Here is a 15,482-nt window from a genome sequence, read left to right as displayed (position 1 = left end):
GGGACATCTGCCTTTTTCCTTTCACATTCTACTGTCCTGGTTTCACAGCTGGGATACTGTTAATCTTCTTCTTAGTAACTGGTCCAATGCTGTGTTTTGGATTTAGTATGACGATCATGTTGATAACACACTGATTTTTCAGATGTTGCTAAGTAGTGTATACACCAAGTCAAGGACTTTTCAGCTTCTCAGGCCTGCCAGTGACAAAGCTGGAGGGGCACAAGAAGTTGGGAGGGGACACAGCCAGGACAGCTCACCTGGACTGACCAAAGTGCTTGTCCATTCCATATGACATCATGCTCAGCATATAAACTGGAAGGAGGTGGCCCGGGAGGATCGCTGCTTGGGGACTGGCTGGGCATCAGTCAGTGGGTGGTGAGCAACTGTACTGTGTATCATTTGGATGGGTTTACTTCCCCCCTTGAGTTTTATTTCTCTTTCTTTTTCTGTTATCTCCTTTTTCATTACTGTTATTAGTAGTACTGTATTTTTCTCTATTTCAATTATTAAACTGTTCTTATCTCAACCCACAGGTTTTACCTTTTTTTCCAGTTCTCCTCCCCATCCCACTGGGAGTGGTGGGGTGAGCAAGCAGCTGTGTGGTACTTAGTTGTTGGCTGGGGTTAAACCATGACATCTACTCATGTAAATTTTTCTTGTAAATTCAATTAAAACTATTTCAACATTCCAAAGAATTACAAATGCTAGCAAAAATACTGCTTGAAGTTCCACAGGCCTTAAACTATGGATTTTAATGCTTACATCAAACAAGAACACCACCAATTACAGCTGGCAGGTGACAGGTAGGTAGGAAGGAACGTAAAATGTTACACAAATGCCCGTGTAAGACCACTTTCCTTGCTGGCTCTACCTTTCAGGCAGTGCACTCGTGCATGGCATGACTTTTAACAGTAATTCTGGCTTCCAGAATCCCATGTTGCACTGCCCTGGGTGATGCTTTTCAATCCTTCTAACTAAGTGCCAGGTTCGGTTGCACCTTGTACCAGGTAAGGGAACTAACCCCAGATGGGGGAGAGAAGACCCTCCTCCACTATCCATAATTTTTTCCAGTTTTGTCCACCACACAATGACATAAAGAGCTTAGATAGCCACTTGGTCTCATGCTACGCTAGTCTGGCTCAAGTGAGGACTGGAGAATGCTTAAGTCACACTGCTGCCAAATAAGATGTGACAGTCTTAGGCTCAGTAAAACCTTGCTGAAGGACAAATTCTAATCTACACTGCTGACAGAATGATATCCATGAAAACTGTACGGCTCTAGTTTCACCATGAACAGAAACAGCCAACAGTTCTCTGCAGTGTCGCACCTCCACTCCCTCCATCTTCTCCTCTGCTTTCTTTCGGGTCCCAGCCATCTCCTTTGTGCTGGGTCCGGTACTCATTAGAGCCTTCTCAAACCCTAGTCAATGCCACTAACCTGGCAGAAAACCTTTACTTGTTTTTGCTGGGTTGGCTTGCTGTTAGCGTGGAAATTAAATAAGGTGAGAAACAGAAAAAGGACCTTCCTTCTCCCATGGCACTGAGATACTAAGTCAACTCAGTGTCTCATGGAATCACATTATGAAACAACCCCCAGAGAGGCTAAACATCATCACCACACCATCTTGTTTTCTGAGTGGAACATACACTTCAGCTAGCTTTGACTTAATTAAATTTGTAATTTAAAAAACAAACAAAAAAACCCGCCCCACTCCAGGAATTACATTAACAAAACTACACTAGTAGTACACTAGACACATCATTCTCACCTACAAAGAGGACAAGTGAAAGAAAAACACCATACATTGCACAAATTAAAGTCCTTTGAGACAACCTTAGCAACACTCAGATGCTACAATAAAACCTGTAAGAATTTATACAGAATAGAATTAACTATCTTGCCCCCCACTCCAAATTTTCTATTTGAAATAAAGACTGAAAAGAACTATAATTACTTGCAAAGTCAGTCCATGTGTAGATGAGAAACCAAGGGTGGATATTTCAAGCTAAAAAATACTATTTAAGATAATTAAGTTACTTCATCTAATTTAAAATGCTGATTTTAAATTGACTATACTATGATGAAACTTTATAGGTAAGTATGTATATGCTCTTATCCACACTCCCAAACAATCTGTGCATCTCTGGGAAGTTCTCTGGCTGCAGCACACAGATTCTGCACACAGGTTATCAAAAATGAAAACCAGAAGTTAGCAGAAACAAGGGATCAATCTTCCTTTTGACTTACACCAAACACCAGCAAACATTTTACAGTAAAGAGCATGGCAAACCTTTAGCAGCAAAACAAAAAATGACAACTGAAACAATTGCTTAACGGGAAAGTAAAAGCTATGTCCCAACGACTCAGTTGTAAATTTTGTAACTGGAAGTGAGCAAAGCAATTATACAACCAGATGGCTCTCTGAAGCCCAAAAACCAGAGCTGAACAGCTAGTCACATACTGGAAACACTGCCAGATTTTCCTTAGCTTCATTTCTGTGGGGCAAACTTTGGCAAAAAAGACTTTGCAGCATAACTTCAAAACGTACATAGAAGGTTCTTCCAGTCTTCCACAGGAGAGTTTCCAGAAGCTTTGGGTGTACTAAAAATTACTTTCTCTTGTGATTTTGGTTTTTACATACCAGTCTGTACATTTCACTACTCAATGTCTCTTAAATAGGACTCAAAATTTATGTACCTCTCCCATTTGCTGTTCAATAATTTGATGGGCCAGTTCCTCTATGGTTGCCATGAATTTCCTGTCAAAGAAAGGAAAGAAGATGCTTAACTTCTATAGCCTCAAAAGTAAAAATATCTTGGGGAAAATACAGTTCACGTAAGTATGTTCACAGTTGTCTGAAGGCGACAACCCTGCAGAATTTAAATTTGATTATACTATAAAAGTAATGATTTATTTTCTATTTGTAAACTTCTGTATCTTTTTACTAAAGTAACTCGCTTCCTATTTTTCCTCCTCTGCTTTCCCAAAGAGCAACAATACAATAAAATCCCTGTGTGAATGTAAGTGTATTACTGAATGACATCAGCAGGGACATAATTAATATCTTAAAAAAATTAGCTGTTTTTTCTTCTATTATGTAAACTTAAAAATTTAGCACATTTTACATGTTTTCTAAAGCTTCTTTTCCCAAGCTACTCCAGAAAACATTCCAAAAGGCTGAACTGTTTCACATGAAATGATGAATATATTCTAAGCTGGGATCTACTTGAAATTAGGAAATATTCCTTTAACAATTTAAAACAAGTCTTCATTTCTCAGTAAAGAAAAAGATATAAGTTAACTATCCCCACACTCTGAGTTTTGATCTTCAATAGCTGGAAGTAATCTTGAAGGTCTTCTCATCTAATGTGAAACTTCCTAATTTAAGACATGCTTCTTATTTCCCCACGCTTGTCTAAACCATGCCACACACCTTCACAGCATCCATCAGGCAATGCAAGAGAAACACTTTTTATTGCTAGTATAGGAAAGGAGTAGATTGAGTCAAATAATTGATGGTTTCTTGCTTAAGAATGCTTTACTCTCAAATGGAATAAGACAGATCAAGATAAACCAAACTATCCAGATGCTAGTTGAAGACTACTAATTACATTTATATTTCCTTTCTGAAGGTATCTAAACCAATGAAAGGTAAGAGCTGGAATTCTAAGACAGACAAAAGAATAGCACATGAAAAAACTGCACTTTTAGAATCTTCTTTATAATGCACTACAATTAAAAGAACTGTAATATTACAGTTATATTATTACTCCAAGAAGAAGGAGAGCCAAAGCTCCTGTCAATTCTTCAAGCACAGAGTTGTTTGCAAACACTGGCCAACTACATCTTACCTCATTTATATCTCACTTTACATATGCCTGCAGAACTATTTTCTTCAGTCTCAGTGTCAACCAGTGAGTCTATAATTCCTTAGAGGAATTACTGCTTAATTGCTCTACTGGTTTCCCTTTTTCACACCAGACTTAAGATCCTTGCCTTTTACCATGAAGGTTTTGAAAACTGAAGGGGTAAGAAATGCTTTGTCACAGGACCACTTTGCTAGTAATACTGTTCACAGCTTATGCTTTCTCCCTTCTAAAATTTTCTGCAGAACCACTGTTAATATTGGAAACACTCTTTCTAAACCTCTATAAAACAAATACATAACCTTTCTTCAATTTGTCTTAAAGGAGACGTGTTGCTGACAACTATGTCAAAACTGACAACATTTAGACAGTCAACATTAGATCACCACCTCTCACACTGTTCAACATTCTGCTTTTGTAGCCTTGTATTCCCTTAATCTATGATGATCCATTTGTGTACTTTTTCATTAATGGCAAATTTCTGGCACCAGGAGAAAAAAACCCACTTTCTCAGAACATATCCAACACAGTTCGGCTCCTTTTCTGTTGCTCTAGGTATTAGGTAAATATTAGCATCTGCATTATATATAATGCATATATTTAAATATATAATTATATGTATATAATTATACATAAATATTAGCATCTGCATTTATACTGATTAGACTTGCTTTACATGTCTAGTCACTGCATTTGTTCTCAAAGTTGTTTCTTGGATGCTTGACAGTATCACTTCCCGAACAACTGAAAAAAAAAGTAAGTCTTTCAAAAGCCTTTGAAAAAGAAACTCACAGAGACACAGATTTATATATCCATCTCTTTTCAAAACCTCAATCCCCCAATGCAAATTATTAGAAGCAGCATCTAAAAGCAGGCATTTTAACAAGAGACAGGCATTAGACTTCCTCCCTGTTAATTACAATGCATTTACTGCACCTCTCTTGAGTCCTCAGACTCAAACCAAAATGTAACCAGAATCTCTTTCTGTATGTAAATCCTATGCAAATATTGTTGGTTTATGCCCCTAGTAAATGAGTCAGTGAGCCTTCTCGGCAGAAGAGGTCAGAATTATTTTTAAACACATCATTATCACCAGTGTTAGCCCAAATGTGTTGGTATTGAACCTGCCATCCTTGCCAATGGTTTTCCATCACTCTAGATAAGCACTCCATGAGCTACCATGTCAGTGGAAAACTTCCATTAGCTTGCATTAATTCAACCACACTACTTTTTGCTCAGTTTTTCTGTGCCAGAGTTTTCCCCAATGTTTTACTCTAAGTAACTTAGTTAAGACTTTTTAAATTGTTTTTTGCTTACTTCAACTGCAATGGGTTAGAAAACATTCCCACAAGAAAGGCCAGCAGATGTGAGGGCTGGCAATCAGAAGCACTAACCCCTCCACTAGTACAATTATACCCAGAAGACATTGATGTTTTTAACTCAAACCCTTCTCCAGGGACCACAGTTACACAACTTTAATTGTCCTAGTAGGAAGTTCCTACCAATAAAATTTCAAAATATTATACCAGTGTAGACTAAGGACTTTAAAAGCAGTAGCAGGAAGAATATTTCTTTATGTTTGGACTCTCCATTTGATATAAATGGTAATGTCTCTTGTTCTGTTGGTATAGCTGCCCCACTATTAAGTACCTTGATTCCGATTTAAAACCCCTTAAATGAGTTAAGAACAAACCATGTCAGTACGAAGACACAACACAAGAAAATTCTGTCCACACCAGAGATCTTCAGTTTACTTTTTTAAAAAAAGTCATAACCCTGACCAGCATAGTTTTACTGGTGCAAAAACAATGCCTGTAAAATTTGAGTAGTTTAACTTACCCTGCTGGCACTGTCAAACCAGTTTGACACTGTCTATGGAATGCATAATGATTCTGGTAATGACCATGTATATGTATGGAATGTGTGTAAATACAGGGGTCTTTCCTAGATTAAATCCACCTGTAGAAGATCAGATGCACATTTAAACTAAGGTGCATAAGAACTTTCTAGATACTTTTGAGGTACAGGCACGTTAACTAGTTATGACTGTGTAAGTTACTGTGAACTTTCTGTTCTTTTACAGCAGTAAAGACAAATATAGAAAGATCAACATGACTTCCTAGGAAAGCTACTGCCTCTTAGAGGCAACTGTCTTAATCTCTCTATCTAGTCATACTGCTTCAGTGGTAAATTATTTCAACAGATCTCAGAAAATGAACTAAGGATACACTACTTTAGCTCAGGTCATCAAACTGGGCTCACAGCTGCTCTATACCTTAAAATGGAAGCTAGTCCTCATGTCCATTCTCAAACTCATCATGTACTATTAAGAATTCAGCATAACCTGTGCCAAACTTGTTTGTAAATATCTACATGTAAAATAGAAAGCACTTAATCCCTCTATGATTAGAGGCGCCTGTCAGGGGGTTGTGTTACTTGTTTGAAGCACAAAGATGTCTTTATATTTAGAACAGCATTATGCAATGCTTTATAGATAATAAATTAAGCCAAGGAATCCAAACACATTAGTGAAACAAGTGACACTACTCAATGCTCCATACAAGAAAAGCCCAATAAACACAGCAAGCTAAATGTGCTATTCTTGTATTATTGTTCTATAAGCCATATTGCTCAAGATGGTAGAACAGTTGACAGACTTAAAGGAGTAACATTCTCTTTATCAATGAACTACAGAATATTTATGTGACTCTTGACACCCAGTTAGATACTGCTTATTAAATTTACATTACATCAAGATTTAGAGAGTACATATGTAAGAGACAGATAACAGGAAAATGAAGCAGCTAAACCTGCAGGCAAGCAAGGAATGAAATGCTTATAAAAGCATAAGGGAATAATTAAAAAGCACACAGCAATATAGGAAGAGATGCATTTGCAGGCATGCCTGCACAATTAATTTAGAATCAATGCTCTCATTGCTTTTTTTGTGTAAGTGAGTGCTACAATGGGAGTAGAGATGAGAAAACAGAATTGCTAGGATAAGTTTTCAGGAGACTTAAATCATTCTTACAGCTTGGGCCACCAAAGGGACAGTCTCACTTTTAGCCCTGGGCTCCTGCTGCTTTTAGCATGCCATCTCTAAAACATGCCTGAACAGTTACAGAGCTGATTGAATTCATCAGCCCCACAACAGCTGGGGAAAGGAAGGAGGAGGCAAGGTAAGGGGGGCTGTCTGCAAGCTGAGCCCACTCACATGAATGCTGGCTACACATGAGAGCTAGGTAAGGAGACAGCCATTCAATGAGGTCAAGCTGCCCTGTGTAATGTCAGTCATGGCCTGCATCTCCACATGTGGCTTGCAAAATCCTGCACTGGTATAGGAAGAAAAAACTCCAAACTGGTTCCCTGCACCAGAGCTGAAGCTGCACAATGAACCAGACCAGGAAGCTCATCTGACCAGAGGCTTCCCCCTTCACTGACCAGGTTCAACCACGTCTGTTCTCCTACCTGGCACACAAAGATTATGCTAACACAGCATAGTGAGTGCAAACCCCTCTTCCCAAACACACCAAGGCATTATAACCACTATGGGTGCAAGTACAGCACTTCATGAAGAGGTAGCCTACCTGAGGCTACCCCTAACTCCTGGCTCACAGCTTTGTCCCCTTCTGCTCCCCAACCTTGTCGTTGTATAGCTGCAAGGTAAACTCACCTAAATTTATTCACTCTGCAGCTAACAACTGCTATTTGTAACAAGAAAAGCAGGTAGAAGGAGAAATAAGACCATTACTTTTGGAAAAAAGTCCACAGTGTTACATCAGCTTATGTGTAACACCAAATTGCCCATACAGGTGCGGTGTCAGGTGACTGCTCAGAGTATTCACTGAACTACGGCCACAGACAGGGCAGCAGATACGTGAATATACAATATGGAAAGGACTTGCAAACCTATTCAACAGTGCTATTAATAACTCTCCCCTTACAACTTAGATGTACCCATATCCACAGAAACTTCCTTCAGAAAAAAAAATCCTGTTTCACACACATCCTTCCAGTAAATCACTGTTGACATTGTTTCAGATAAAAATATCCCTTTATAAATATCATCACCCACATGCTCCTCGATTTTTTTCCTTTACCAACACCACAGGATTAGATTTTGTTAGAAGGTGTGTGGGTTTGGTTTGTGTTTTTTTTTAAATTCCTATAAACATGTATGTAAAACACTAGTGAAGAAATACTCAGATTAAGTCAGTCAAGAGTGAAAGCATTAGTCATGTTGACACACTGTCCTGCTAACACTTCAAAACAAACATACTACCAAAATAAATGGAGCAGTTTTCACACCACAAAGTTACTGCTAAGCTATAAACAGCAACCTCAACCCATCTGGAATGAAATAACCATTAATTATTGCTAATATGACAATAGCAGAGGGTTTGGCTTCAGTATTTTGGTGGTTTATGCTTTTCAAGTTTCTAGTTTAACTTCCTACAAAAGCAGTCAAATACTTAGCTTAGCCCAGCCTGTCCTACTATCAAGTTGAGCAACAGTAATTTAAGTTAAACAAATTTGAACAGCCTTTCAGAGAAGGCCAAACCAACAAAATCTAAATATTGATAAAGAAAGGCAGTTCTCAGACCATGATTTTCAGGAAGGAACATTCTTCATCACAAAGTCTGCACCACTGCATCCTAAGATATATAGGACTCACCCAGAAAGCACAAGCAACCTCCTGGTCTCAGAGAATTGGAAATTAACGAGTTTGATTCTTCAGAAGAAAAATCCTTTGTTGCTTTAAGAGTTTGGTGAGTGCTATCTAACACAGCAATCTCCAGAATCAAAAGCTGCTGACTGAAGGCTAAGAATACAGACAGATCTGCATACACAAGCATAAGAATTTGATTAACTGCACCTTTGCAGTTTTATCCATTATTCTCACAATGATGAAATTCTGTTTTGCAGCAGCTTACCTTATGCAAATAACATACAGGCACAAGTTTTAAGCGCTAAAAGCAGCTTGAAATGGCACTGAGGTAAAAATATGAGGACTTTACCAGCAAGTCACTTAGGTATTGTTTAATTCTCTCTGATGGTCACTATTGGGTTGCATGCTGCAGCCTGGTGTAACAAAAAAAATATATGCAGACAGCTGTGCCAGCCAGAGCCTGCAGTCCCCCCACCCACCACAGCTGCTTGCCACCTCCTCACAGTGGATGTTAATACTCCATGGGTCTGGGAGAGCAGACACTCACATGAGAGCTCCCTGACCTGTATCAACCAAAATAACTCAGGTTAGCAAAGCTTACCATTAAAACTGCTTAAGCTAGTATGGCTGCTGAAGTAGGAAAGGCACACATACCCTCTGCCAGCTGCAGCACTGCGAGCTGAGATCCACGCTTTGTCCACCAGCAGAACAAACATACAAGTTAAAGATTTGGCACTGCTCTATTCCTTCTACACAGTTAAGGTCCCTACTTTAAGCAAGGGGTGCTGGTTTTTTCCAGGGTTTTTTGACCCAGACATTAGACACAGGTTAACTTCATTCAGGGGGACTACTTTCCTTCACAAACTGCAAGGGAACTCCAGCAATTTCACTGGCTGCACAAACTTTAATTGCATCATATGAGCACGCAATAGATCAAAATGGAAATTGAGTATCAGCATAGGGAACAAGCAAACTAATCTACCAGTATAAATATTTAGATTTCACATTACAGATGAAAGCCAGCTTTCACTGGATGAGCACATCAGCTTTAAGCATTCTGTAGTTATATTTCACATGTGATTTATTCAACTGCATGCTACAGTATCAGTGAAGGGTTTTGTTTGGGTTTGGCTCCCTGTACCCCACCACCCCCACCACCCTCCCCCAACTTTAATAACATAATACAATCATTAAATAATTCATGTTGAAATGTACTTCTGGATGTTGTCTGGTCCAACCCCTTTTCCCCCAAAACAGTCAGCTTCAGAGTTACACACATTGTTTAGGGCTTTGTCTTCAGAGGCTAAGAAGCTTGATCAGAAAAATCAAGATAGACTTTATTTAAACAAACAAACAACCACCCACCACATAGCCTGGGCCATGGCTATTCTTAAAGATATCAGAATTTCCACCAACAATTCACAAGAAAAATACAACCAGCAAGAAAAAAAACAGAAATAAGAATTAAGGGAGAAAGTTTAAGCTAGTTAATCTACTGCAAGCTCTTTTCTGTAATAAGCCTCTTGATCTGCTGTTGCAGAATGCAACAGACTTCACAACGGTGTGGTCAATCATCCAGCTAGAACAGTCTGCGTGAACTGCAGAAGCAGCTGAGACCAGTACTGATGTCAGTTGTGTTCATTATATTACCATGCACGTGCACATATACAGCTGACCACCACCACATGAAAATACTTGGTACTGTGATAAGAGAGGATCTGCAATGTCTCTGGAGAAAGAGCTACAGACAGAAGCACTCAAATATTTCACAGAGCATAAGACTTCCCTCAAACAAGCGTCCCTGGGGAAAGTTGAACAGCGAGGTGTAAGCTGTTGGACACCTCATTGCACAACTGCTACCATAAACTAACAGGGCGGGGAAACATCTATAGAATTATTTTCAGGTAGAAATCCTGTTATAGTCACCCAAAATTACAAAGCATAGAAGTAAATCACCAGGTGAACACTGCCTCATCCAACACAGTATCATGATGTCTTGCCTCCCCCCTTCCCCAATACTTATATTTCTACTTATACAATGCTGATTACAAAACCAGGAGATTGTCCTACAGAAAACTGTTTGGTTTTTTTTTTTTGCTCTTCTTTTTCTGTGATAGGTGTGGACACAGCTCTTCCTACACCACTTTCCCCAAGTCCACCTTGCTCATACTCTTATCAGCAGCTTCAGATCAGATATTTCAAATATGAAGAATGCCAACTCAGTTTTTCAAGAATCACGTCCACACACTCATTTTGCCGGAAAAACCAATATCAAAAGACTTTTCTTCCTGCTGCGTTAAGTTTATTTGCACAACACATGCCATCTCCTCTCTTGCCTCCACAACGTGCAAATGCAAGTTCATCCCGTGGTACAGGGCTGTGCTTTTTATGCTTAAAGACAATATACTGCAGCACTGAAAAGAGAAAGGACCCACAAACACCGCAGCCGAGCAGAAAAACCCCACCCAGAGAGACAAAATCAGGAACAGCGACAGGGTCATCTGCCCCAGCAAGGCTAATACCGGGTGCTCCGCAGGACATACCACCTTATCCCAAACACACCCGGGCAGCCGCCAGAGATGCCAGGGAAAAGCAAACCGGCGGGCTAAGGGAGTCAGCAGGCACAAAGTGGCTGGGGGGTGGGGGGGGGGGGCAGGGGGCACGGTCACCCCCCACCCCGGAGCACTGAGGCTGCGCACGGCAGCCGCGGGGAGAGGCGCGCGGCGGCCACGCTTCAGCCCAGCGCGCGGGCCCGCCCTCCCCCCAGCCCCCCGGCGAGCGCCCTCCCCTCCCGGGGGGGTCGCGGGGCTGCGGTGAGACGGCAAGGGGAGGGGGCGGCGAGCCAGCGCAAGGGCTCAACCCCCGCCGCGGCCAGGGGGGCGGCCCAGCGGCGCCCCGCACAAAATGGCTGCGCGGGGCCGGAGGGGGGGGGCGCCGCCGCCCAACACGAGGGTGACATCGCCCGTCGCGGCCGCCACCGCCCCGCCGCGGCTCCCTCTCCCCGGCAGGAGGGGCCGGGGCCCGCTGCGGCGGCGGGAGCGGCGGCCGGCGCCGCCCGGATGCGGGGCGGCGGGAGGCGCAAGCGGTTCCTGTAGGTGAAAGGTCGGGGGGCGCGCGGCCTCCCGCGGGACGCGCCGAGGCCTGAGGCGGGACGGGCGGCGCCCTGCGCCACGCTCCGCGGAGGCGGCGGGCCGGCAGCCGCGCGGGCCCGCACCGTTACTGTGCGGCCGCCCCCGCCAGGCCGCGGCCGCTGCCGGGGGAGTCGCTCACCTGGCGGGCTGGGCGCCCGGCGGCCACTCCGGCAGGCTTATTTGTCGGCGACGGCTCCTGCTCCCGGAGGTCAGAGTTCGCGACCCCGCCCCCTCAGCTCAGCTCCGCTCGGCGCCGCCCCGCCCCTCCCGCCGCCGCCGCGGCTGCGCCTGCGCCTGCGCTCGCGCCCGGCCGCCTTGCGGGGAGGGCGGGGGCCCTGCGGGGAGGGGGCCGCGCGGGGCAGGGCGGGGCGGGGCGGGGCGGGGCTGGGCGCCGCTGCCGCGCCCGCCTCCCCTTCCCCACCCTTCCGGCGGCCGCTAACGGAGCCCGGGGCGGGGCGCGGTGGCTCTTTGTCCGCGCTGGCGGGCGGTGCCGCCGCCGGGCACAGGCCGCGGGGCGGGGGGTGCCGTGGGGGGCACCGATTGCCGTGGTGCCGCGGGCAGGCGGCAGCGGGCCTGGCCTGAGGCGGAGCTCCCTCGCAAATGGGGAACGTGGCTCTGCCCCGAGTCGTTGTGCCCGCCCTGCGGGGCTGTCGTGCCCGCCGGCAGGAGAGCTCGAGTCTCAGGTCCCCCCCGCAGCGCTCTGCGAGGAAACGGGGACGTGTCAGCTTCGAAGATGACAGGCGCAAAGCGTCTGCTTTCGGCTTTGGGTGGCTTGGTGGGGTCTTGTCACTGAGGCAAAGAGATGAGGCTCGCACCGCGCAACATGATGGAGGCACCAACGCGGCGTCATCCTGCCGGGGCTGCTCACGGGCGGCTGTGGCGGCCCAGCCCGCGGTAGCTGGCAGAGCTGGCCTCCGCCAGCGTGGCAGCAGCAAATTACTTCATTAACCGCTGCTCCGAGCAGGTTTGGGGAAGGTGATGGGGAGCCTGGCCGCTAGCCGCACACCCTGCAGCGGTAGGGCGGCCGGAAAACTGCCAGATGGACAACGCACTGCTCTTCCGGCTGAGTCTCGACAATTCGTTTGGACCAAAGTTGTGTTAGCTAATTACGTAGCTTGTGCTAATTATTTTAGCGAGCTTGATTTTAAGTAGGAGTTTTATACTTCATGTTCCTTTTTTCCTTTCCTGTCTGTTCAGTGAAGATTGTGTAGCGGTGGTTAAGAGACCAGCAGGAACTTGTAGCTCATGTAGGTCACCAGGGCTGTATGCACAGTTTCACTGTCTGAAATTCATTTAGACCAGTTTATGCAATTTCTACTGAATCGGGTGACATAAGCATCAGCATCTGAGAAGCAGAGATACAGGAAAAATGCCAAAGAATACAAGCAATTTATGTGTTAGTAACACTACTCATGCACTTATATTGTCAATTCCTTCACTGCTTCCCACCCCATCCCACTGCTGCGCTTGCATCTAGCAGCCCTAGCTCAAGATCACTAGTTTAGTCAGTACTTGCAAGCATCATGTTTTGCTTCTTGATCAAACACATTCCCAAAAGCCAAATGCAAATGAACCTTATGAAGAATTTTTAAATTGGAACAATTATCTTACTAAGCCTTTCATGAAAGTGTCAAATGTAACAGCACTCTTGAATTTGCAGTACTTATCACCTCTAGCCTTCTAAATGAAGGAGCTTACTGCAGTTTAAGTTAACAAATACCAAGGAATTTGCACCAAAGCTTATTTCAGGCAAGTAGTCTGATACCCTCAATAGAGTAGAAATGTCCCTGTAACCAATAAAATGTGTTTTGATTCTTTTCTCAGCAAGTGACCCAATTCATATTAGATTTTATATTTTATATTACTAAGGCATGTCTGTGTAGCTGTGTCAGCCAGGATTACAAGAGACACATCCCTATCAAAAACATGCAGAGAAGCAAAACCCTTTTATGCTGTTACCGCGAGTTACCAAAAAACTGCTTTCAAACATCTGTCACAGAAGTACAGGGAGGCAGCATAACTAACCTGACAGGAAAATCTCTCCTTTACAAGCCCCACTTAAAATACTTACAGAACCATTGAATCGTTTAGGTTGGAAAAGGCCTTTAATATCAAGTCCAACTATTAACCTGGCACTGCCATATCCACCACTAAACTATGTCCTTAAGTGCCACATCTACACCTATTTTAAAGATCTCCAGGGATGGTGATGTAGCCACCTCCCTGGGCAGCCTGCTCCAATGCTTGACAACCCCTTCAGTGAAGGAATTTTTCCTAATAGCCCATCTAAACCTGCCCAGGCACAACATGAGACCATTCCCTCTCGCCCTATTACTTGTTAAACGGAAGATGAGACCGACCCCCACCTGCCTACAACCTCCCTTCAGGTGGTTGTTGAGAGCGATAAGGTCCCCCCTGAGCCTCCTTTTCTCCAGCCTAAACAGCCCCAGTTCCCTCAGCCGCTCCTCACGGGCCTCGTTCTCTAGACCCTTCCCCAGCTCCGTTGCCCGTCTCTGGACACGCTCCAGCACCTCAGTGTCCTTCTTGCAGTGAGGGGCCCAAAACTGAACACTGGATTTGAGGTGCGGCCTCACCAGTGCCCAGTACCGGGGGACAATCACTGCCCTGGTCCTGCTGGCCACACTGCTTCTGATACAAGCCGGGATGCTGTTGGCCTTCTTGGCCACCTGGGCACACTGCCAGCTCATGTCCAGCCGGCTGCCAACCAGCACCCCCAGGTCCTTTTCCCCAGGCAGCTTTCCAGCCGCTCTGCCCCAAGCCTGTAGCGCTGTGTGGGGTTGGTGTGACCCAAGTGCAGGACCTGATGCCAACAAAAACTGAACTTCAGACATACTTTAAGGTGCAGCAGAATTGAATTTTGCAAAAGGATTTATTAATGTAACACCCTTCATTTGACCTTCACGTAGAAGTAACTCCCTTAATTCTTTAGAACGATGGTTTCTTAGGATGCTTTCTTTGCTATGGGTATGTCTATTCATCAGGAGACTGAGAGAATAACCCTCTCATCCTGTATCCTATGTTCCAGAACTGTCTTATCTTCACTGGTAAATGCCCAAGATTATTACATTAATGAAGTGCTTTCTCTATGGGTTAACGTATCCTAGTCAGCTGTTGCTCCAGCTACAGTTTCTGCTTATAGACCTGTAAATCACACTGCGTTATAATCAGCATAGGGAGCCTACTTCATTACTGGGCTGATGAAGCTTGGAAGGGCCATCATGCCCCAGAGCTGGGAGGTGGCTTCAGGAGATAAAACCCCACTGCTTGGTGTCCTACAGGTGGGACTGCTCAGGCGCAATTTTTTGGATTGTCACATTTCTGTCTGCAAGCCACATTCCAGCACAGGCTCTGCACCCAGTTGTGGAAGGGCTCTGTAGAAAACAAACATCATGATCTCACAAAAGCATGGGCTTTTAGTTTAGGGGGGCCTGAGGAAGAAGGAACAAAATTAAGAACTAAACAGCAAGAGGCAGCTAAGGAAAGACAGGAGGGAAGGAAGACAGAAACAATTTTTGTAGCAGACACACCAGTTTTGGTAGTGTGTAGTGTCTTGGCTGACACGAGCAAGATAATTCACTTAAAACTAATGCTTCAGGTGGTCAAATCCAGCAGCAGTGTCAGTCTGTGCGCGCAGCCTACCTTTCCAGGCTGTTTTTTGTTCATAAGGGCAAAAAAATATTACAAATTTTAAAACAAGACTGATGTGCAGGATGATGGCAGCAAATTCTGCCCTTTGAAAATAAATGAATACACAATACATAAAAACCTGAAAATATTTTAAAAAAGATGCAGAC

General features: G+C 44.2%; 1 protein-coding gene across 5 annotated transcripts in view; it reads right to left on the bottom strand.

Moving 5' to 3' along the window:
* NR2C1 (nuclear receptor subfamily 2 group C member 1) overlaps positions 1 to 11,933 on the bottom strand; it is a 44,662-nt gene extending 32,729 nt beyond the window's left edge. For 2 of the 5 annotated variants that reach the window (XM_056339272.1, XM_056339273.1), the window contains exons 1-2: positions 11,807 to 11,906; positions 2,699 to 2,759 (exon numbers count right to left, since the gene is read on the bottom strand). In XM_056339272.1, coding sequence (XP_056195247.1) covers positions 2,699 to 2,752 — 54 coding nt within the window. In that variant the 5' untranslated portion in view covers positions 2,753 to 2,759; positions 11,807 to 11,906. Of the gene's footprint in view, positions 1 to 2,698; positions 2,760 to 11,806 lie in introns of all 5 variants that reach the window. The other 3 variants (XM_056339271.1, XM_056339274.1, XM_056339270.1) reach the window with 2 other exon arrangements.
* Between the last annotated feature and the right edge of the window lie 3,549 nt (positions 11,934 to 15,482).

Source organism: Falco biarmicus, chromosome 5 (assembly GCF_023638135.1).
Source record: "Falco biarmicus isolate bFalBia1 chromosome 5, bFalBia1.pri, whole genome shotgun sequence".
NCBI classification, from domain to species: Eukaryota; Metazoa; Chordata; class Aves; order Falconiformes; family Falconidae; genus Falco; species Falco biarmicus.
Note: the sequence above shows the minus strand (reverse complement) of the source record. Positions and strands in the feature narration are given on the sequence as shown.